Source organism: Papio anubis, chromosome 1 (genome assembly GCF_008728515.1).
Source record: "Papio anubis isolate 15944 chromosome 1, Panubis1.0, whole genome shotgun sequence".
Classification (NCBI taxonomy): Eukaryota; Metazoa; Chordata; class Mammalia; order Primates; family Cercopithecidae; genus Papio; species Papio anubis.
This window is the reverse complement of record NC_044976.1, coordinates 187,240,504-187,265,604: the sequence shown is the minus strand read 5'-3', so window position 1 is coordinate 187,265,604 and position 25,101 is coordinate 187,240,504. Positions and strand designations below refer to the sequence as shown.

Sequence of the window (25,101 nt, the reverse complement as noted above, 5' to 3'; positions counted from 1 at the left end):
AATAAGTAGTCTGATGTGAATTGTACAAAATACTTTCACCATCAGCGTGGCTAAAAGTAGTCCCATACTATTTTCTTGACATTAAAAAGATAAACATTTCCAGGAATAAAGTAAAATCAAGAGAATGTTTAATCATTTTTATAAGGCTTAGAATTTGACTCAATTTGGGATTTTGGTTTCTAAATTTGTCTTCAACAAATATCTAGGCTTATCTTTAAAGAAGATATCATCCTTCACGCCTGTAATCCCAGCACTTTGGGAGGCCAAGGTGGGCAAATCATGAGGTCAGGAGCTCGAGACCAGCCTGTTCCAACATGGTGAAACCCCATCTCTACTAAAAATGCAAAAAAAAAAAAAAAAAAAAAAAAATAGCTGGGCATGGTGGTGGGCGCCTGTAATCCCAGTTACTTGGGAAGCTGAGGCAGGAGAATCACTTGAACCCAGGAGGCAGAGGTTGCAGTGAGCCAAAATCGTACCATTGCACTCCAGCCAGGGCAACAGTGTGAGACTCTAGTTCAAAAAAAAAAAAAGAGATCATCTTAATATAGTAGCCTGTAGCTTCCTGTTTTGTGGAATCAGTTTGTTGGGTCATTAACCTAGGAAAGATTGATAGTATTTTTACTTTTTAAATGACCATGGTCTGAATTTTTACTTATCAGATCATCAGATTTAAAAATTAGATAATCTGTGGTATTAGGCATAGTCTACTAGTGTTTGGAGTATGTATTGGAATGAAATTTAAATGAAAATTATAAATTACGTTCATCAAAATTGGAAATGCATGTAACTTTTGACTTTGCAATTAAACCTCAATGAATTTTTCCTGAACATGTGCATAAGACATATGTATAAAATATTCCTTATGATATTGTTTGTTATATAAATAAAGCAAAGAATATGGTCACTAATAGGAAAATGTTAAGTAAATTATGATATATCTGTATCTAGATATACCTTATTTTTAAAAAGTAACTGCTCCTACAGAGAATAAACTATATGTACATGTCTTGATAAGGAACACTCTATGTTATCCCATTAAGTGAAAGAAACAGTCTAGTTTGCTTCTATGGAGATGTATGTATACAACTTCCTGCCATCCCTGCCCCTTCTCCCCATATAAACATACATACACACACAAATATATGTAGACGGATGGGTGAAAAGATACAAAGGAGCTATTGGTAGCACTTATCTTGGGTATAGGACTATGGGTCTGGGATAGAAGGAAAGTTTTTATGTTTTTCTGTTGTTTACTTGTTTGCTGTTTGAGTTTTTTACCATAACTGGAAAAAAAATTTAATAACCAGGTCTGGTTTTTTTTCTTTTTTAGGACTCAGCCCAGGAGAGTGTTATTACTCGAGATATTCATCGTACATTTCCCGCACATGATTACTTTAAAGATACTGGAGGAGATGGTCAGGAATCGCTCTATAAGATCTGCAAGGTAGGACCCTCTACCCCACTTTTTCTAAATTATTTTACAGAGCTGTATTTTAGAAACCCATTTAAGGATTTTTTTACTCTGTCTTCATTTCTTATTTGCACTATGCCATGTTTTCTGCTTTGCACACACGCTATGAGATCCTCAGTACTGATCCCAGAAGGTGACTTTTTGGTTGCATGTTTCGTGCCTCATTATGAGGGAGGAGGTACAGCATAGCCTCCGTTTGGCTCTCCTGCTAACAGGAAAGGAACAAAAGGTCCTCTCAGGCTATGTTGTAAAAGCTCAAAAGAGTCCCAGATGAGGCCGGGCGCGGTGGCTCAAGCCTGTAATCCCAGCACTTTGGGAGGCCGAGACGGGCGGATCACGAGGTCAGGAGATCCAGACCATCCTGGCTAACACGGTGAAACCTCCTCTCTACTAAAAATACAAAAAACTAGCTGGGCGAGGTGGCGGGCGCCTGTAGTCCCAGCTACTCGGGAGGCTGAGGCAGGAGAATGGCGTAAACCCGGGAGGCGGAGCTTGCAGTGAGCTGAGATGGGGCCACTGTACTTCAGCCTGGGCGGCAGAGCGAGATTCCGTCTCAAAAAAAAAAAAAAAAAAAAAGATGACTCTGTCTTTCTGACAAGATCATGCAGCAGTTGTCTCCATTTTTCTGACAACAGGCAAGCGTAAGAATCAGTGTGCTTATTGTTGAATACTGGCAAGTTATTGGATGTTGTTGATGTATTCTGAGTTCTATCACATCATATATTTTTGTATGGTTTTTATATCCCATTTTGAAATCTTTTTTCTCCCTCATTATTAGTAGGCCTGGAAAAAACTGTTTCCTGATTTTCAGTAAATGTCCTCTGCTTGGATACAGAAGATTCTGTCTCTGTCAGTATAGAATAGCCATCAAGTTACTAATTTTATCAGAAATGCAAAATGAAGTGTGGTGGGTATACTCACATTGTTCATATCTACCATTCTAAAGAGATGATTAATGAATAATGAACTGCACAAAAATTTGGTAATAGTATGGAGAGAAAGGCAAACATCATGGCTAGTTTGTAAGTTAGGTTATCAGTTCCTGAATAATCCAATTTAGCCTTTGTAATGAGTAGAAAATATTAGCCAGTAGGTAGTCAAAAGTATATTCACAAATCTATTTCATTTTATATTTATTGTTTTTTAAAAAGAACACTTATAAAAGCACTCGCCTACATATTCTAACCAAGTAGGATTAATGTTTAATTCTGCAAATGGCACAGCTTTCGTTAAAGTCCTTGCATGTTGGTGGTTTTGGCCTCGTCCCACTCCTGTCTCTTTTTTCCTTGCTTTTTCTCTCTCTCATACTTTTTGATCTAACCATTTTGGAGGCTTATAAATATATGCTGATCAGAAATCTATTTTTATATGAATGTGTCATTCAGAGCTAGAAATATGTAACTTATAATCTGAGAGTATACTGATCTTTGGAAAGCGATGTAGCATCTACTTTGAAAAGTACCAAAGACCATTGGATGCCACAAAAAAAGTTGTATGTTCATTATATGCCTGTGAAGGACAAAAGTAATTGTTTAAAAATTTTTTCTACTAATTTGAAATTCTGCAAACTGATTACTGGCTTGTGTAAAGAGGTTAGGAAAATTTATATCATTTCCAGGTTTATTTAGGAGGGTCTATTTTATGGCATATGGAACATTTTTTTCCCCAGCATATAGTATATTTTCAGCCAGTCAATAACTTTTCCCTCAGCTTTCCTGTGATTGATACTAGATGCTTTCTTCATAAAGCTAAAACAGATGGTTCTAATGTGCTTGCAACTTCTGACTTAAAATTTTGCTCCATTGTAGTAAAAATAGTGTTTGCTTTGTTATGTAATATTTAGAGGGGAAATAATCTGAAACATTTCTAAACACAAAAATAAAAGTTGAATGATGGGCACTTTTAAATAGTTGATACACCTTGCTTTGGTGTTGCAAACAATAATGCAACCTTGAATTCATTCGAAAATATTCATCAGTACATTTGCAGAGCTCATGTGGCCATTTTAGATTATCAGTATGTGTTTTACAACATGACTAAACCATTTTAAAACTCTTTCTGAATGAAGAATATTGTAAAATGTAGATCTGAGATACTTTATTATCGACAAGTAGCTTAAATCACACTAAATTTTGTGAAGGTGTAGAAAACAAAATTACATTAGACATAGTATTAAATAAAAGTAATAAAATTTTTAAGGATTTTAATACTGTACTGAGCTGTATATACATAAAAATAATTTCACAACAGTCTTTGATAATGGATGTGAGCAGAGATGTATACATCCTACCCTGTAGACCACTTGGTTTGTGACTGACCTGGTTCCTTCCCCTCTTGATTTACTATTATTTAGTAATCCAGTGCTCATGCCAGGAAACCTTAAGTTCGATGATAGCTCACAAATAAGATAGCATACCTATGAGTAATTTAGCATAGCATACTTATGAGTAATTTAGAATGGAGCATTATTCTCAAGGTTCCACATCCACTCTTCTTTGTTTTTTGTATCCAATTTGAACCACAGTCTTTTATTTTATGACCCCCATCCCATATTCCCAAAAGCTGCCTACGTATAACCTTTAAGGCTTAAAGGTAGTCTCACCATTTAAAGGTAGTCTAAGGCTTAAAGGTAGCCTAACTGTGTAGTCTAACTGTTCCAACATTGTTTCCAGAACCATTGGTTCTAGAATAATAACTAGCATTAAACCTCACACTCAGCAATCCACCTTTGAGTTTCTATTCTGGACACCCCGTGCAGAATTCAATAAACATTAATAACACCTTGATTTTATCTCAGCTGCTTTGCTGTATGTAAATAAGGACAGTTTTACTTTTCCTTTACCAATCCTTATTCTATTTCTATTTGTCTCTTGTCTTATTGCACTGACCACACCTTTAGTATAGTGTTCAAATAAAGCTATCATAGCAGAGACCTTATCTTTCTCCTGATTTTAAAGGAAATGCATCTAATGATTAACCACTAAGAAAGCTGCGTCTTCTTCACATCAGCAACACAATCATAGGCCTTTAAAAAAAAAATACAGTGTTTTCTATATGTTAAAATAATTTTACATTTGCAGAGTACTTTCACATATATTACCTCATTTATTTTTGATAATTCTTCATCAGTAGAGCGTACACTAGGGATATAATATACTATGCTCTTAAATTGAGCAGAAATTAAGAGAATTTCAGTGACAGTAAGTTTAGAAATCAACTCTGTTTTCAAGGATACAACAATCTGACTTTGTAGTTGAGAAGTTTTCTGTGGCTCTGGTGAAAGGAGAAATGATTTGAACTGCCATGTTAGAGTGAAGACTGTTAAAAATTCACTGTCATGTTTTAATGGCCCTGTCAATTCCAGTTTTGCCTCTTAATATCTTTTTCAGAGTAGGAGGAAATCGAAATGGTTCAAAGCTTCTTCTGTTGTCATAAATTTATATGGGGGAAGTTGAGCTGAAAGTATTAGTAGAATTCATAGGTTTCTGCAGATGAAAAGGTTTGCAAATTAATAGATTTCTACAAATGAAAGTTTCTGCAAATTTGGTTCTTCCTTGTTTCTCTCCCTGTTTTTCCTATTGGTTAGGTCAATAATATATTTTAAAAGAATGTCCATAAGACAGGGAAGAATATATTACCACCCCAAATATATTTCGCATTTTTATTATTTAACATGTGATATAAAAATCTGCTGTAAGCTGGGAGACAGGTTGGTACAGTTTAAAGCACTGGGCATCAGAAAATCTGGTTCTGGTTTTGATTCTTTCACTCAGTAGATCTAAGAATAAGGGAAACTTGTAAGGGTGTGGTGTCTGATAAGATTGTTCCGGTTCCAATTTTCTATGATTCTCAGTGTTGTTTAAATTTTTTTTCCTGACATATAACACATAAATGCAGAATTTAGCAGTTAAATCCTGTGTCAGTTATTAGCTCTCTCAATACTAAAGATATAAAAGGGTCTTCTCCTTAAACCTGAAGATTTTACCTGGCCTTCTGTTACAGTGTTTGGTTTGTCCCGTCAAATGGAGTACATTTAGTGGTTTCCTTTTAGAGATATATCTCTTTGTAAGACCTAAGACCAGTTAGTCATAGTAATCAGCAAAAATATTATTCACAACAATATAATTGGAAGTGATATTTGGTGTACAATTTAATTTGTGCATATTGCTTTTTCTAATTTTTTGTTTGGTGTAAATGCTCTCTGAAAAAAGAGGATACTGCTATTAATGGGAGAGATTGAATATATTATAGAGAGATCAATACTTTTGTTTATCTGGATTAATAATTTGATAGCATAATAGTTTATAGGAGGACAAAATAAACTTAACCCTTATTTTACCAAATATTTTTATCAAAAAAGATTGGATTTATTATAAAAACTAGAGCATTTAAAGTATTGTTTTGATACTAATGATGAGTTATCTGCTGCATAAGAAGAATGCAAACAATTACTGACTCTTAAAATGACATGTAATCATACATTATTTATATTGTTTTCTAGACATAGGGGATATTTGTGATTATGAGGATGAATTATTTTTCACTTAGTTGATATTATTTTCAATACAATTTTCTAGCCATTTGACTACTTTTAATTCTACTCTTTCTTGGTGTGTCTGAATGAGCCCTAGTTTGAATGTCAGCATTTACTGAACAAATTATAGTCCACTATGCCTGCCTGCCTGCCTGCCTTCCTTCCTTCCTTCCTTCCTTTTTTTTTTTGACAGAGTCTTGCTCTGTTGCCCAGGCTGGAGTGCAGTGGTGCCATCTTGGCTAATTGCAACTTCAGCCTCCCAGGCTCAAGCAATCCTCCCACCTCAGCCTTCCAAGTAGCTGGGATTACAGGCACGCACCACCACTCCGGGCTAATTTTGGCCTTTTTAGTAGAGACAGGTTTCACTATGTCAACCAGGCTGCTCTTGAATCCCTGAACTCGAGCAATTCGCCCGCCACGGTCTCCCAATATGCTGGGATTACAGGCGTGAGCCACTGTACCCAGCCGCCCAGCCCCTATTCTTTACATAGCCCTGACTGGGTGCTCCTCCTACTTCTGTGGAGCTCCTTCCACTCATGTCTTTGGAATCGGATGGGCTCCAGAGTAAGAGCCCTTTGTTGTGGGATGATAGGTGCTCTTGGATCAGATGGATCCAAAAGGATTTAGTTTGGAGCAGTGCTTTTGAGGAATCAGGAAGTCCTTGGAGAATCAAGCAGATTTTTCTATTCTCTGTGTGTCTCCTATCTCTCCCTTGATTTCCTAGTAAGCCGCTTTGAATTATGGCAACCTTCTAATGCAGATCCAAATATGGGCTTCCAAAGAATCCTTTGAACCCCTGGGACCACCTGCTTTGCCAGCACATTCTAATGAGCAGTGAATTAAGTGGTTTTAACAGACACTTAGGAACAGCAGCATATTCTCAAAGCAAATTAACTTCCTTAGGGAACAATGAATTCTTTCAGGTCTTATAAGAAAGACTTGGAGAACCATCCTACTGTTGATCAACATAATCATAACAGTAATAGTAAAAATTTGTAAAGCCCTGTGGTTTTGAAAGCATTTTTTTTTTTGCATATTGTTATTTGATCCCCACAGTTACTCCATTAGAATAAAGAAGGTACCAAATTTGCATACTGATAAATATTAATCTCTTAGAGTCAGAGTTTGATTTAGGTTTTTTTCCTCTTTAAATCTTTTCATATTATTTATTTTAGATGAGTTGTCCAATTCTGCTTTATTGCCAAGGACAATTATGTTTATATCTATTTAGAACTCTAAATATATGCACACACATATAAATAAATCTTAGCTACCCAAAATTGAAAAGTTTCACTTATATGGCAGGGGTGTGTGTGTGCGCGTGTGTGTGTATGTATGTATGTTTGGGGCTAACTTCATACTTATCCTTTACTCACAAGACTTCAAAATCATTTATTGTCATTATAGTTATACAGAAGGGTTATTTTGGGGTTTTTTTTTTTTTTTGGTCCTTTTAATTTATGTATTAGTAGGATAGACTTTATGAATCATAGCTCAACTGAGACGATACAATGTGATTTTAAAATATAGATTTTTCTTCAGAGACTGTAACAATGAAAAGGTCAGGGTTTGTGAAGCTAGAGTCCTGGGAAGAGAATGAGTGATTTATAATGCTCTTCAGAGTGCCTGAAGAGAGGTTTAAATTTCTTCATGGTCTTAGTCCCATAAGAGCTTTCCTTGAAATAGCTTTGTAGTTTCTGTGAAGCCTGTAGTCTTTCAATTAAAAGGCCAATTGAAGCCATCACACTATTACTAGGATACAGAAGAGAAAGGGTGGGATTATGAGGATGATAAAAATGTATAAACTTAGAATAAAGGGATTGGTGTGAAGCCTAAGGGTTTGATTATAGTCACTCTTTTTAAAAAACATTACTCTTTGAGGAGGAAAAGGAAAGTAAGCTTACTATCTAAAATAGGAAAGAAAAGAAACTAACCTGCGAAGACAAAACACAGGGAACCTTCAAATAAAATGCTGTTTATGGTACCTCCTGAATTATGATTTTTTTTCATATTTGAAATCTATTTCTATACTAGATTCAACTGGCTTAAATGTCCTAGACAAAAACTTGTAGTTATTCTTAAATGGATTATTTTATGTTACAGAAGTATGGGGATGTATCTGCTGGTTACTAATTGTTGTGTAGTTGACAATATTTTTACAACTGAAGACTCCTCTTCCTGCACCTTTAAAGCCTCTTCTTTAACCAGAACCCTTCATCCTTTCTTCCTAGAAATAATGTGAATCTAAATTGCCCTACTCCTCCTTCCCATCTGTCCAAATCTAAGTTGCCCATCTCCCTTATAAAGGTAGTCCTACCCACTCTACCAACAGTGATTTATAGAATAAAACAAATCTGGAGATCAAATGTATAACATGAGCACTATAGTTAATAAAATTGTATTGTATTAGGGATTTTTGTTAAATAAGAAGATTTTAGATGCTTTTGTTACACAAACAAAAAGAAAAGTACGTGAGATGATAGGTATGTTACTCTGCTTCACTGTAGTAACCATTTTACGATAAATATGTATCCCATAACATTATGTTGTAAACCACAAGTATACACAGCAAAATTTATTTTAAAAATATTTTTTAAAATTTGGACTATGTATTATATATATTTTTAATTATACTTTATGTTCTGGGATACGTGTGCAGAGCATGCAGGTTTATTATGTAAGTATACATGTGCCATGGTGGTTTGCTGCACCCGATCAACCTGTCATCTATGTTAGGTATTTCTCCTAATGCTCTCCCTCCCCTAGCCCCCCGCCCCCCGACAGGCCTCGGCGTGTGATGTTCCCCTCCCTATGTCCATATGTTCTTATTGTTCAACTCCCGCTTATGAGTGAGAACATGCAGTGTTTGGTTTGCTGAGAATGATGGTTTCCACCTTCATCCATGTCCCTGCAAAGAACACAAACTTATTCTTTTTTATGGCTGCATAGTATTCCATGGTGTATATGGTACCACATTTTCTTTATCCAGTCTATTATTGATGGGCATTTGGGTTGGTTCCAAGTATTTACTATTATGAATAGTGGTGCAATAAACATACGTGTGCATGTGTCTTTATAGTAGAATGATTTATAATCCTTTGGGTATATACCCAGTAATGGGATGGCTGGGTCAAATGATATTTCTAGTTCTAGATCCCTGAGGAATCGCCACACTGTCTTCCACAATGGTCAAACTAATTTACACTCTCACCAACAGTGTAAAAGCGTTCCTGTTTCTCCACATCCTCTCCAGCCTCTGTTGTTTCCTGACTTTTTAATGATTGCCATTCTAACTGGTGTGAGATGATATCTCATTGTGATTTTGATTTGCATTTCTCTAATGACCAGTGATAATGAACTTTTTTTCATATGTTTGTTGGCCACATAAATGTCTTCATTTAAGAAGTGTCTGTTCATATCCTTTGCCCACTTTTTGATGGGGTTGTTTTTTTCTTATAAATTTATTTAAGTTCATTGTAGATTCTGGATATTAGCCCTTGATCATATGGATAGATTGCAAACATTTTCTACTATTCTGTAGGTTACCTGTTCACTGATGATAGTTTCTTCTGCTGTGCTGAAGCTTTTTCGTTTAATTAGATCCCATTCATCAATTTTAGCTTTTGTTGCCATTGCTTTTGGTGTTTTAGTCATGAAGTCTTTGCCCGGGCATGCCTATGTCCTGAATGGTATTGCCTAAGTTTTCTTCTAGGGTTTTTTATGGTTTTAGGTCTTACATTTAAGTCTTTAATCCATCTTGAGTTAATTTTTGTATAAGGTTTAAGAAAGGGGTCTAGTTTCAGTTTTCTGCATATGGCTAGCCAGTTTTCCCAACACCGTTTATTAAATAGAGAATTCTTTCCCCATTGCTAGTTTTTGTCAGGTTTGTCAAAGATCAGATGTTTGTAGATGTGTGGTGTTATTTCTGAGGCCTCTGTTCTGTTCCATTGATCTATATATCTATTTTGATACCAGTACCATGCTGTATGGGTTACTGTAGCCTTGTAGTATAGTTTGAAGTCAAGTAGCATGATGCCTCCAGATTTGTTCTTTTTGCTTAGAATTGTCTTGGCTGTACAGGCTGTGTCTTGGTTCCATATGAAATTTAACGTAGTTTTTCCTAATTCTGAGAAGAATGTCAATGGTACTTGATGGGGATAGCATTGAATCTATATATTACTTTGGGCAGTATGGCCATTTTCATGATATTGATTCTTTCTATCCGTGAGCATGGAATGTTTTTCCATTTGTTTGTGTCCTCTCTTATTTCCTTGAGCAATGGTTTGTAGTTGTCCTTGAAGAGGTCCTTCACATCCCTTGTAAGTTGTATTCCTAGGTATTTTATTCTCTTTGTAGCAATTGTGAATGGGAGTTCACTCGTGATTTGGCTTTCTGTTTGTCTGTTATTGGCCTATAGGAATGCTTGCAATTTTTGCACATTGATTATGTATCCTGAGACTTTGCTGAAGTTGCTTATCAGCTTAAGGAGATTTTGGGCTGAGACGATGGGGTTTTCTAAATATACAATCACAACGTCTGCAAACAGAGAGAATTTGACTTCCACTCTTCCTATTTGAATACTCTTTATTTCTTTCTCTTGCCTGATTGCCTTGACCAGAATTTCCAATATTATGTTGAATAGGAGTGGTGAGAGAGGGCATCCTTGTCGTGTGCTGGTTTTCAAAGGGAATGCTTCCAGCTTTTGCCCATTCAGTATGATATTGGCTGTGGGTTTGTCATAAATAGCTCTTATTAATATGTTCCACCAATACCTAGTTTATTGAGAGTTTTTAGCATGAAGGGGTGTTGAATTTTATCAAAGCCCTTTTTGCATCTTTTGAGATAATCATGTGGTTTTTGTCATTGGTTCTGTTTATGTGATGGATTACGTTGATTGATTTGCATATGTTGAACCAACCTTGCATCCCAGGGATGTAGCCAACTTGATCATGGTGAATAAGCTTTTTGACGTGCTACTGAATTCAATTTTCCAGTATTTTAGTGAGGATTTTTACACTGATGTTCATCAGGGATGTTGGCCTGAAATTTTCTTTTTTTGTTGTGTCTCTGCCAGGTTTTCATATCATGATGGTGCTGACCTCCAATGAATTAGGGAGGAGTCCCTCTTTTTCTATTGTTGGAATAGTTTCAGAAGGAATGGTATCAGCTCCTCTTTGTACCTCTTGTAGAATTCAACTGTGACTCCATCTGGTCCTGGGTTTTATTGGTTGGTAGGCTATTAATTACTGCCTTACTTTCAGAACTTAATGTTATTGGAATTTTCAAGGATTCGACTTCTTAGTTTAGTCTTGGGAGGGTGTATGTATTCAGGAATTTACCATTTCTTCTAGATTTTCTAGTTTATTTGTGTAAAGGTGTTTATAGTATTCTCTGATAGTAGTTTGTATTTCTGTGGGATCAGTGGTGATATCCCCTTTATCATTTTTTATTGTGTCTATTTGATTCTTCTCTCTTTTCTTTTTTATTAGTTTGGCTAATGCTAACGGTGTATCTGCTTTGTAAATCTTTTCAAAAAACCACCTCCTGGATTCATTGATTTTTTTTTTTTTTTTTGAAGGGTTTTTCATGTCTCTCTCTCCTTCAGTTCTGCTCTGATATTAGTTATTTCTTATCTTCTGCTAGTTTTTGAATGTGTTTGTTCTTGCTTCCCTAGTTCTTTTCATTGTGATGTTAGGGTGTCAATTATTGATGTTTCTTGTTTTCTGATGTGGGGATTTAGTGTTATAAATTTTTCTCTAAACACTTCTTTAGCTGTGCCCCAGAGATTCTGGTACATTGTGTCTTTGTTCTCATTGGTTCCAAAGAACTTATTTACTTCTGCCATAATTTTGTTATTTACCCAGTAAACATTCCGGATGAGGTTATTCAGTTTCCATGTAGTTGTGCAGTTTTGAGTGAGTTTCTTAATCCTGAGTTCTAATTTGATGGCACTGTCGTCTGAGAGACTGTTATGATTTCCGTTATTTTGTATTTGCTGCAGAGTGTTTACTTCCAATTTTGTGGTCAACTTTAGAATAAGTGCGACGTGGTGCTGAGAAAAATGTATATTCTGTTGATTTGGGGTGGAGAGTTCTGTAAATGTCTATTAGGTCCACTTGGTCTAGAGCTGAGTTCAAGTCCTGAATATCCTTGTTAATTTTCTGTTTTGTTGATCTAATATTGACAATGGGGTGTTAAAGTGTCCCACTATGATTGTGTGGGAGTCTAAGTCTCTTTGTAGGTTTCTAAGAACTTGTGTTATGAATCTGGGTGCTCCTATATTGGGTGCATATATATTTAGGATAGTTAGCTCTTCTTGTTGAATTGATCCCTTTACCATTATGTAATGCCCTTCTTTGACTTTTTTGGTCTTTGTTGGTTTAAAGTCTGTTTTATCAGAGACTAGGATTGCCACCCTTGCTTCTTTTTGCTTTCCATTTGCTTGGTAAATATTCCTCCATCCCTTTATTTTGAGCCTATATATGTCTTTGCACATGAGATGGGTCTTCTGAATACAGCACACCAATGGGTCCTGACTCTTTATCCAATTTGCCAGTCTGTGTCTTTTAATTCAGGCATTTAGCCTGTTTACATTTAAGGTTAATATTGTTATGTGTGAATCTGATCCTGTCATTATGATGCTAACTGGTTCTTTTGCCCATTAGTTAATGCAGTATCTTCATAGTGTTGATGGTCTTTACAATTTGGTATGTTTTTGCAGTGGCTGGTACCAGTTTTTCCTTTCCATATTTAGTGCTTCCTTCAGGAGCTCTTGTAAGGAAGGCCTGGTGGTGACAAAATCAGCATTTGCTTGTCTGTAAAGGATTTTATTTCTCCTTTGCTTATAAATCTTAGTTTGCCTGGATACGAAATTCTGGTTGAAGATTCTTTTCTCTAAGAATGTTGAATATTGGCCCCCACTCTCTTCTGGATTGTAGGGTTTCCTCAGAGAGATCCACTGTTAGTCTGTTAGGCTTCCCTTTGTGGGTAACCTGGCCTTTCTCTCTGGCTGCCCTTAACACTTTTTTTTCCCTTTCAACCTTGGTGAATCTGACAATTATGTGTCTTGGGGTTGCTCTTCTTGATTAGTATCTTTGTGGTATTCTCTATTTTTCCTGAATTTGAATGTTGGCCTGTCTTGCTAGGTTGGAGACATTCTCCTGGATAATATCCTTAAGTGTGTTTTCCAACTTTGTTCCATTCTCCCCGTCACTTTCAGGTACAGCAATCAAGTGTAGATTTGCTCTTTTCACGTAGTCCCATATTGCTTCGAGGGTTTGTTGTTCCTTTTCACTCTTTTTTCTCTAATCTTGTCTTCATGATTTATTTCATTAAGTTTGTCTTCAATCTCTGATATTCTTTCTTCTGCTTGATCGATTCGGCTATTGATACTTTGTATGCTTCACGAAGTTCTCGTGCTGTGTTTTTCAGCTCCATCAGGTCATTTATGTTCTCTAAAGTAGTTATTCTAGTTAGCAGTTCCTGTAACTTTTTTTTAAAGATTCTTAGCTTCTTTACATTGGGTTAGAACACGCTCCCTTAGCTCGGAGGAGTTTGTTATTACCAACCTTCTGAAGCCTACTTCTGTCAATTTGTCAAACTCATTCTCCGTCCAGTTTTGTTCCCTTGCTTGCAAGTTGTGATCCTTTGGAGAAGAGGTGTTCTGGTTTTTGGAATTTTCAGGCTTTTTGCGCTGGTTTTTCCTCATCTTCATGGATTTATCTACCTGTGGTCTTTGATGTTGGTGACCTTCGGATGGTGTTTTTGTGTGGATGTCCTTTTTGTTGATGTTGATGCTATTCCTTTCTGTTTGTTAGTTTTCCTTCTAACAGTCAGACCCCTCTGCTACAGGTCTCTTGGAGTTTGCTGGAGGTCCACTCTAGACCTTTTTTGCCTGGGTATCACCAGTGGAAGCTTCAGAACAGCAAGATTGCTGCCTGTTCCTTCCTCTGGAGGCTATTTCCTAAAGAGGCACTTGCCAGATGCCAACTCTCCTATATGAGATGTCTGTCAACCCCTGCTGGGAGGTGTCTCCCAGTTAGGAGGCACAGGGGTCAGGGACCCACTTGAGGAGGCAATCTGTTCCTTAGCAGAATTCAGGGGCTGTGCTGAGAGATCCACTGCTCTCTTCAGAGCCGGCAGGAAGGAATGTTTGCCTGCTGAAGCTGAGCCCACAGCTGCCCCTTCCCCCAGGTGCTCTGTCCCAGGGAGATGAGAGTTTTATCTATAAGCTCCTGACTAGGGCTGCTGCCTTTCTTTCAGAGATGCCCTGCCCAGAGAGGAGGAATCTAGAGAGGCAGTCTGCTTACAGTGTCCTTGCTGAGCTGCAGTGGGCTCCGCCCAGTCTGAACTTCCCAAAGGCTTTGTTTACACTGTGAGGGGAAAGCCACCTACTCAAGCCCCTCCCCCAACCAAGCTGGTGCATCCCAGGCCAACGTCAGACTGCTGTGCTGGCAGTGAAATTTCAAGACAGTGGATCTTAGCTTGCTGGGCTTCGTGGGGCTGGGATCTGCTGAGCTAGACCACTTGGTTCCCTGGCTTCAGCCTCCTTTCCAGGGGAGTGAATGGTTCTGTCTTGCTGGCATTCCAGGTGCCACTGGGGTATTAAATAAAACTCCTGCAGCTAGTTCGGTATCTGCTCAAACGGCCACCCAGTTTTGTGCTTGAAACCCAGAGCCCTGGTGGTGTAGGCATCCGAGGGGATCTCCTGGTCTGTGAGTTACAAAGACCATGAGAAACGTGTCGTATCTGGACCGGAATGCACCGTTCCTCACGGCTTCCTTTGGCTAGGGGAGGGAGTTCCCCGACCCCTTCACTTCCCTTGTGAGGTGACACCCCACCCTACTTCGGCTTGGACTCTGTACCCACTGTCTAACCAGTCCCAGTGAGATGAGCTGGTACCTGTATTGGAAATAAAAAATCACCCACCTTCTGTGTTGATCTCGCTGGGAGCTGCAGACCGGAGCTTTTCCTGTTTGGCCATCTTCCCAGCCCTGTGTATCATAGTTTGAACAATATCTGATTAGTTTCATTTAAGTCTTCTCTGCATTGTGTTCAGTATTTGAGGGAAGAAGGTATCTGACATTTTCTTTGTCCTAGAGAGCCAAGTGTAGTACCAGTTACATTGTGTCAATATAATTAGCCCTGTGAACTTGACTTGATGAAAATGAGTATGTTAGTTCAGATCCTCTGAGAAGCCTGTCACTAAGACAGGATTAAGTGTGTAAGAAATGTATTATGGGGAATGCCTGTAAGAGAAAAATAGGGAAGGAGCTGGGAGAGGCCCAGAGAGCCATTGGACCAGAACGCAAGTCCTACTCCAAGGGAAGAAGTAAGGAAAGTTAGAAGCAAATATTGTAGATTGTAGTTTATTTTTAAGGAACATTTGAAAAGACCAATAGTGAGTCGTCAGCCAAAGTTACTAATGAGGTTTCATTTCTTCAGAAGCTGGCCCACCTTAATATTCCTGCTGTGCTCAGTCACAGCTCCTGGGAACCTCGTAGGAACTATTGCCTTGGTGCAAAGGCAGGAAAGAGTTTACGGCATAGCCATCAGTTGGGCCCTCGTTCAGTTACAGTCTTTTCTGTTGGAGATTATGGCCAGAATACAGATATTTTAGATGAAAATTTAATGCATATAAACCCTAAAAGAACATTCTATTTGTATCACTTACTTCTTCTGTGAAGAACTTTTATTCACAAAAACTTTTCAGGTTACATTCCTTAGGGCAGGGCTATAGCTTTTCTTCATTTTGTGTAGTTCATGAGTGGTGTCCTGTATTAGACCCTATTTAAAAATCAAAAGTCCAAGAATGTAAACTAAATGCTCTGAGTAATTTACCATATTCAGATAGTAGTTTACTTGTAATGGGGACGTTACAATTTTTTAAAAAAGAATATGGTGTTCTAGTTGTTTTACATTTCTGTTTCTAAATAAAAAAGTATGTGAATTCACTTTTAAATTGTGGCCAAAGGCCTTTTTTTCTTTACAATGTTACATAAAAGGAAGCTTACATATAGGAATTTTGCCAACTATGTTAGATAAGAAAATTGCTTTGTGAGTGAATATTTGTGAGTACATCTAGTTTTCTACATTTATTGTCTCCAGTGTTTGTTTCACATCAGTGAATCTATTTTTAGAGCTTATGTTGATACTCTCCTTTTTCCCCAGCATATAGGACAAATGTAATAACCTTTTTTAACTCATTTTTTTATTACTAGATTCAACAGACAAAATGATACTGTCAAATTTATATATACATATATTTCCAAATTTTTATATATTTTTAACAACCTCAAACTCATAAAAGCTGCAAGTACAGAATTTTGTTTTCCTAAACTGTTTGAGAGTGATTTGCCAACATAATGCCTCATCACCCCCAAATACTTTAGGATATTTTTCTTATAAACAAGGATATTCTTCTACATAATCATAATGCAATATCCAAATCAGTACTACCTAATCTATAGACATCATTCAGTTTTTACTAATCATCCAAATGTTCTTGATAGGATAGAAAAAGTATCCAGTTCAGAATCACTCATTTCATTAAGTGTTCATGTCTTTAATTCCCTTCACTCTGGAACCATTTCTTACTCTTTCCTTCACTTTCTTGACCTTGATGCTTTTGAAGATTACAGGTCATTTTTTTGAATATCCTTCAATTCCTGCATGTCTAATGTTTTGTCATGGTTAGATTCGGGTCATACATCTTTGGCAGGAACAACACAGAAAGAATAATCTGTTCTTATTTCTACCTATAGGTAATATGTATGCAGTTTTGTTTTTTCCCATTATTGGTGATGATTAATTTGATTACATAAATAAGGTGTGTCTACCAGGCTACTACATTATGAAATTACTCTTTTACCCATTGTAATTAATAGGTATTTTGTGTAGGTATACTTTGTAACTATTTAATTGCCCCATTTCTCATCAGACTTTCAATTTATTCATTTATTTTTATGTTATATCAATATGGACTCATGAATTCTCATTTTATTCAATGGATTGTATTTCCTTGCTATCATTATTTGTTTTCGTGTTGAAATTTTCCCCATATTGTCCAGTGGGAAGACTTCAAGCTGGTTTCTGTGTCCTTTTAATGTATTCCATCATCCTTCGAGCCTTGCCTTTCTTTATGGTTCAAAAAGATGTTCCAGGCTTATTTCTGTGTCCCAGCTCTAGAATTAGATCTTTCTCCAAAGAGCCTTGTTTCCTTTAGTCAAAATATTAAGAAACCAAGATCTGGATGGTAAATGTATTTATTGTTATAAGGGTGTCATTACTTACAAGTCATCTCATTGTACATAACTAAGGAATCTATATGTATATACATACATATATGCATGTGTGTGTGCATACAAACATATTTGTGCCCATATTTTTTCTTTTTTGTTGATATATAATTCACATAACATTCACCCCTTTAAAATGTACAATTCAGGCCGGGCACAGTGGCTTACACTTGTAATCCCAGCACTTTGGGAGGCCGTGGCAGGTGGATAACCTGAGATCAGGAGTTTGAGACCAGCCTATTCCAACATGGTGAAACCACTTCTCTACTAAAAATACAAAAATTAGCCAGGCGTGGTGGTAGGCGCCTGTAATCCCAGCTACTCAGAAGACTGAGGCAGGAGAACCACTTGAACCTGGGAGGCAGAGGTTGTAGTGAGCCGAGGTCATGCTACTGCACTCCAGCCTGGGCAACAGAGTGAGACTCCATCTCTAAAAATAGAATAGAATAGAATAAATGTACAATTCAGTGAGTTTTAGAATTTACAAGGTTGTGCAACCATTACCACTGTTTAATTTCAGAACATTTCCATCAGTCCAAAAAGAAACCCTATACCCATTAAAAGTCACTCACCCTTTATCACCCCTGCCCTCAGCCCTTGGCAGTCATTAACCTGCGTTCTGCTTTTATGGATTTGTCTGGTGATATTATTGTTTGTTGTGGCAGTTGTTTGATTGGTTACTGACTTTTGTGAACTAATTCTGTAGAGTTTGTGTTCTTTGTCATGCCTGTCCTCTGAAATCTCTGCTTGGTGGTCAGTTAATGATTGAACAGACATTTCCTTAAATTTCTGGAACCAGTAAGTCTACCGGTCTTTGCCAAGGAGTTCTGTATTCTGTGTGTGTTCAAACGTGTGTTTCTGTTACTCAACCATTCAATTGAAAACTCTGTTTTGCATTCACCTCCTGCTTGTATAGAACTTCAAAGTCAGCCAAAAGCAAGAGTGTAGAGCGTTCTCAGGACTTTCCTAATGCACAAAGCCTTGAGCATGTACGTAGCCCTGCACATGAACATTGCTCTCTAAGTTCTCAGAAATATATCTGAGTCTTTCAAAGCCTTTATGGATGTCTCATCCCCAGCATTTCCTTTTAAGCTTTTTGATTAGTGTACTTGCCACAGTTTTTTATTGTGTATAGTTAGGGTTACATAGTGGTATTTTGATACATACAATGTAAAGTACTCAGATCAAGGTAATTAGCATTTCCATCTGAAATATTTATCATTTCTTTGCATTGAGAACATTCAGTATCCTCCTTCCAGCTATTTGAAACTATTTATTATTGTTAGCTATAGTCATTCTACAGTTCTATAGAACACTAGAACTTATTTCTCCTATTTAGCTGTAATTTTGTATCCTTTAACAAATCTCTCTCTCCACCCCCTTCTCCCTACCCTTCCAAGCTTCTAGTATCCTCTGTTCTACTTCTTTCTTCTATGAGATAAACTTTTTTAGCTTCTGCATATGAATGAGAACATGCAGTGTTTAACTTTCTGTTCCTGGCTTATTTTTTTAACATAATGTCCTCCTTTTTCATGTTGCCACAAATGACAGGATTTCATTCTTTTTTGTGGCTTAAAGTATTCCATTTGATATATGTACCACATTTTCTTTATCCATTCATCTGTTGTTGGACACTTGGGTTGATTTCATATCTTGGCTATTGTAAATGCTGCAGTGAACAAAGGAGTGCAGATATCCCTCCAACATCTTGATTTCCTTTCCTTTGGATAAATTCCCAGTAGTGGGATTGCTGGATCATATGGTAGTTCTATTTGTAGTTTTTTAAGGAAACTCAATACTGCTTCCATAGTCTTTTGCCCCAATTTGTATCTCTCCTCAGACAGCCACAAAATTAAACAGTTGCCTGTAATTGCTTTTGACAAATGCCCCCAGGAAAAAGGCTTTTCATATTGGGTGAGTCTTGCAAGTGGAGTGTTCCAGGGAACCATCATTCAGGTCAAATAATGATAATTCTCTGCAAATAAGGCTTTGCATTTCACTGTCTCTGGTGCCTGCCAGACTGCTTGTCATTGCAAATGCAAGCTGTTAGTTTTCAAGGCATGGAGCTGGAGGGTGGGAGATGGCACCAAAGCAAGTTAAAAATGTCACAAAGTTCCCTGTTCCTACTAAGATTCAGTTATTTTTCTAGAATAATTACCGTTCAGGCAGTTGCAGGTCTTTGATCAGTTTCTAGAGTTCTGAAAAAGTTGATTCTGATTATTTTTGTGATATTTCCTGCTATTGTGGAGGAACTAATTTTTGGCGATTCTTGCTCTGCCTTTTTGCTGATGTCACTGCCTATATTTGTTTCCATACATAACCATTTGTGTTGAAAACTAGGGATTCATAGCAATATTTCCAATTCCAATCTAACACCAGAAGATTAATCTAGTGTTCTCCCTTCCTATATTTGTAACTAACTTCTCTGACAGGGAGAAATGTAGCTCCCATTATCCTTAATATATTTATCTTTTTGAGCAATATCTCTCTATATAGCCAATCTCCCATTACTGCTATCAGTCCTCTGGTATGCAAATGCCCTCCTTACTATAGTAAGCTCTAACACCCTGTACCAGGATGCCACCCTCCATGGACTCCTCCTCATCTTGTCATACATTGATTCTCCATTCTTGGCCACCCACGTCCCCACCTGGGTGGGTTTGTCATTCTTTTTAGGGTCTGACACTCCACACTAGGCCATCCCTGTGTGAATGTTCTATCTTGCTCTGCCATAGGTTTCAGGAAGGGAACAGGAAGCTTAATTACTTTTTAAAGATGAATTGTATTACCCTTTCTGTTCTTCATGAGTTTTACTTATGAGAGTTTGCAAAGATGCGTTAGACCTAAATTGGTATGTCTGGCTTCAAGAATGGAGGGAAGGTACAAGAAACTGGTAAACAAATTGATTTTTGTTTTAGGCACCTGTAAAAAAAAAAAAAAAAAAAAAAAAAAAAGTGATTATTTTCAAGAAGGCAGTGAATCTAAGAATCCATAAGAATTTTAACAATGAGTAAGACCCTATCCAGGCAGCTCCATATTTATTCCTGATGATAAATCAAATGGGTTATTTGAAAGAAAGACATAGTAATTTTCCTTGACATCAGCCAGTCATTACTGCCATTTAGTCAGCACATCCCTGTGTGCTAGGCATTGTGTTTAATCCTTAAGTTTGTATGGTGGTTTCGATTTTTACCCGTGTGTTACAGATGAAGATACCTGCTTTACTTTACCAAAAAAAAAAAAAAAATCCTCAAAAAATTGATCTATAGTTGCTGTTACTGATTCCTCTCTTCTTTCTTTTTATTAAACCCTTTTCAGTTAGGATTTCACCTATACCACTTTTCTGAAAATGGTGTGGTCAGTACACAAATGTATTCCACATCATAACTCTGATTATTAAACATCAGTCTTCTTCCTCCAGACCTGTCAGCACCATCCTGAACTGTTGATCACTCCCTTGTTCTTCAAGCGCTTTCTTCACTTGGCTTCTACTACTCTGTTTTTGTCTTGCAGTCACTTTTGCTCTTGCTTTCCCTTTTTCTCAGCTTCTTCATTTCAGTCTTTAGACATCTTTTTTCTATCTACACTTATTGCATTGGAAGCCTCATTCAGTCCCATGGCTTTAAATACCATGCATTCATTGATAACTTCCAAATTTATATATCTGACCCCAACCAATTCCTTGTACTTCAAACTTATGTATTCAATTGCCTATTTGATTTCTCCTCCAGAGCTCTAACAGATATCTCAGATACAGCCTATGTAAAACTGAATGTTTGATCTTTCTCACAAAAGCTGCTCACCTGTAGTTTTTTTTTTTTTTAATCTCAGCTAACAGTAACTCCATTCTTTGAATTGCTCAGTCCAGAAACATTGAATCATCCTTGATGCTAATTTCTTCCTCTTACACTACATATTGAGTAGGTAATACCTGTTGCCTACCACCAGAAGAGCAATCGCAGGATATTAGCCCACAACACGGTTTGCAGGTGTTAGGGTTGCCAAGAAAAACATGACTCACAGAGGCACTGGATGGAACAACACTGTACTCACAAAGAGAATAAACAGAACAACAGCATCAGTAGTAAGTGTCAGTGAATCTTGTCTCACAGCCGTGGCAGAAAGTGATCTGTATACACCTCTCTTGTGCTGCAAGTGAAGGACCTTGTTCGCTGTCCACCAGGGACAGAAATAGCAATGGGGTAAGCCAAATGCCATATGACACATACTTAAGGAGAGCAAAGAAGTATAAATCAAACTCAGAAGAGGGAAAGAAATTCCTAACAAAGGTATGCTGTGAGGGCTCCTGATCTTCATGTAAGAAACTATTCCAGGCCCAAGGCATATTCTTTTGCAACCATGGAATGGTCAACAGGTTGCACACGATTCCCTTGCCCAGTACCACACAACCAATTTTTAGGAAATCTTACTGACTCCACCTTCAAAATATAGCCAGAATCTGATTATTTCTTGCCACTTCACTGTAACTACCCTGGTCTAAAGTAACATCTCCTACCTGGTCACCTGGCTTCCAGTGGGTTTCTTTTTCATTTAGTATAAAAGCCAGCATTCTTACAGTGATTTACCAGGTTGTAAACTCCATGTATGACTATTCTCTCTATCATGCATTCTGTCCCAGCCACACTGCCAGCCTTGCTCACACTTCAGAGCCCTTGCCCTGACTGTTCCCTCTGCCTGGAACACTTATCCAAGAGATCTACATGGCTTGCTTTTTAACCTCTCTAAATCCCTTGCTCAAGTGTTACTTTCTCAATATGGCCTGCTTTAACCACTCTTTTAAGTTGGAACCTCTTCCTAGACCAGCATTCCTCAGCCCTTTTCTCTGCTTTTTCACCATTGCACTTACTGCCTTCAAAGATACTATATACATTATTTGTTTTTTTATTTTTATTTTTTATTATTATTATACTTTAAGTTCTAGGGTACATGTGCATAACGTCCAGGTTTGTTACATATGTATACTTGTGCCATGTTGCTGTGCTGCACCCATCAACTCATCAGCACCCATCAACTCGTCCTTTACATCAGGTATAACTCCCAATGCAATCCCTCCCCTCTCCCCCCTCCCCATGATAGGCCCCGGTGTGTGATGTTCCCCTTCCCGAGTCCAAGTGATCTCATTGTTCAGTTCCCACCTATAAGGAGAACATGCGTGTTTTGTTTTCTGTTCTTGTGGATAGTGTGCTAAGAATGATGGTTTCCAGCTGCACCATGTCCCTCACAGCGACTAATAAACTCCATCCCTCTCCTTTTATGGCTGCATAGTGTATTCCCAGCTGGTGTATATGTGCTTACATTTTCTTAATCCAGTCTTCGTCACTGATGGACATTTGGGTTGATTCCCAAGTCTTCTATATTTTCAGGAATAGTGCTTAGTCAAACATACGCGGTGCATGTGTCTTTATAGCAGCATGACTTATAATCCTTTGGGTATATACCCAGTAATGGGATGGTTGGCCATATGGTACCATCTAGTTCTAGATCCTTGAGGAATTGCCATAATGGTTTTCCGCTATACGGCTGAACTAGTTTACAATCCCACCAATGTAAAAGTGTTCCTATTTCTCCACATCCTCCAATCTGTTGTTTGCATACATAGTGTTGGAAGTTTTGGCTAGGCAATCAGGCAAGAGAAAGAAATCAAGGTATCTAGTTAGGAAAAGAAGAAGTCAAATTGTCCCTCTTTGCAGATGACATGATTGTATATTTAGGAAAACCCCATTGTCTCCAGCCCAAAATCTCCTTAAGCTGATAAGCAACTTCCAGCAAAGTCTCAGGATACAAAATGTGCAAAATTCACAAGCATTCTTATACACCAGTAACAGATAAACACAGAGCCAACCATGAATGAACTTCCATCTACAACGTTTCCAAAGAGAATAAAATACCTAGGAACTAAACTCTACAAGGGATGTGTCGACCTCTCAAGGAGAACTACAAACCACCGCTCAGTGAAATAAAAAGAGGACACAAACAAATGGAATACAGAACATACCATGCTCATGGATAGGAAGAATCAATATCGGAAAATGGCCATACTGCCTAAGGTTATTTATAGATTCAATGCCATCCCCATCAACCTACCAAATGAGAGTTTCTTCACAGAATTGGAAACTGCTTTAAAGTTCATATGGAACCAAAAAAGAGCCCGTGATCTCCAAGAGACAATCCTAAGTCAAAAGAATAAAGCTGAGGCACTCACGCTACCTGACTTCAAACTATACCTTCACAAAGCTACAGTAATCCAAAACAGAGTACGGTACTGGTACCAAAACAGAGATATAGACCAATGGAACACATAACAGTGAGTCCTCAGGAAATAATACCACACATCTACAGCCATCTGATCTTTTAACAAACCTGAGAGAGAAACAAGAAAAATGGGGAAAGGATCTCTATTTAATAAATGGTGCTGGGAACTTGGCTTAGCCATAAGTAGAAAAGCTGAAACTGATCCTTCCTTACCCTTATACGAAAATTAATCTTCAAGAGATGGATTAGAGACTTAAATGTTAGGACTCTAATACCATAAAACCCTAGAGGAAAACCTAGGTAGTACCCATCTAGGACATAGGCATGGGCAAAGACCTCATGTCTAAAACACCAAAAAGCAGAATGGCAGCAAAAGCCAAAATTCGACAAATGGGATCTCATTAAACTAAAGAGTTTCTGCACAGCAAAAGAAACTACTCATCAGAGTGAACAGGCAACCTACAGAATGGGAGAAACTTTTGCAATCTACTCATCTGACAAAGGGCTAATATCCAGAACCTACAAAGAACCCTTTTCAAAACAAATTTACAAGAAAAACAAAACAACCCCATCAAAAGTGGGCATGGGATAAGGAACAGACATTTCCTCAAAAAGAAGACATTCATACAGCCAACAGACACATGAGAAAAAAGCTCATCACCTCACTCTCGGCCACTCAGAGAAATGCAAATCAAAACCACAATGAGATACCATCTCACACCAGTTAGAATGGCAATCATTAAAAAGTCAGGAAACATTATTTGTTTATTATGGCCATTGTTTATCATCTTCCACTAGAAAATAAGCTATATAAGAGCAATTTTTTGTCCATTTTGTTCATTGTTTACCCTAGCCTTCCACATGATAGATAATAAATATGTGTTGCCTCAGCAAAAGAAGTAAAAGTTTAGGGAAGTTAAGTAATTCTAGTAAGTGGCAGAGCTGGAATTTGAGATGTTTAGCATTCAGAGCTACTGTTAGAAAACTTTTAAGTAAATTTATTAACAAACAGTGATTTTAAAGTACTGCCAGCTAGTTACTGTTCTGGGCTGTATATTTAGGGGCTAATTTTATGATCTAGACTAATCTAAGAACCTCATAACCATATTGATTTTATGGGAAAATACATGCTGAGTTTCAAAGAAAAACTGGTAAAGAACTTTTAGAAAATGATCTGTTCATCACTGTGGACTACCTGTACTGAACACTAAAGGAGTAAGAAAACGTGTAGTTGATAATGATTCTAAAGACTTGGGGAAAAAAGAACATGAGGAATACTGAAAAAAGAACATGAGGGTACTGAAAAATTTTAATAAAAATATTTGTTTAAAACCAATTTTTTAAATGTAAAATTGTAGTCTGGGAATATACCTATGTTAATATTTTACTGACTTAATTTTTCCAGTGCTTGTGGGCCTTCCTAAAACTAATAATTCATTATTATAATCAGTAGCAATTTTGGTTTTATTAATTAAAAATATTTTGTTATGATTTTTGTAGGCTAATGCAGCAATAAACTCTTTCAA

General features: G+C 37.4%; 1 protein-coding gene and 1 long non-coding RNA gene across 13 annotated transcripts in view; one reads left to right on the top strand and one right to left on the bottom strand.

Moving 5' to 3' along the window:
- LOC103880125 overlaps positions 1-3,875 on the bottom strand; it is a 31,655-nt gene extending 27,780 nt beyond the window's left edge. Inside the window, exon 1 of the long non-coding RNA XR_001901576.3 lies at positions 3,790-3,875. This is a non-coding gene — a long non-coding RNA (uncharacterized LOC103880125). The remainder of the gene's footprint in view (positions 1-3,789) is intronic.
- RABGAP1L (RAB GTPase activating protein 1 like) overlaps positions 1-25,101 on the top strand; it is a 786,378-nt gene that overhangs the window by 429,648 nt on the left and 331,629 nt on the right. For all 12 annotated transcript variants that reach the window (XR_004181472.1, XR_004181455.1, XR_004181462.1 and 9 more), the window contains one exon: positions 1,331-1,444. Coding sequence is in view for 9 of the 12 variants with exons in the window: in XM_031661559.1 (XP_031517419.1) it covers positions 1,331-1,444 (114 nt within the window). In the remaining 3 variants the exon portion in view is untranslated. The remainder of the gene's footprint in view (positions 1-1,330; positions 1,445-25,101) is intronic.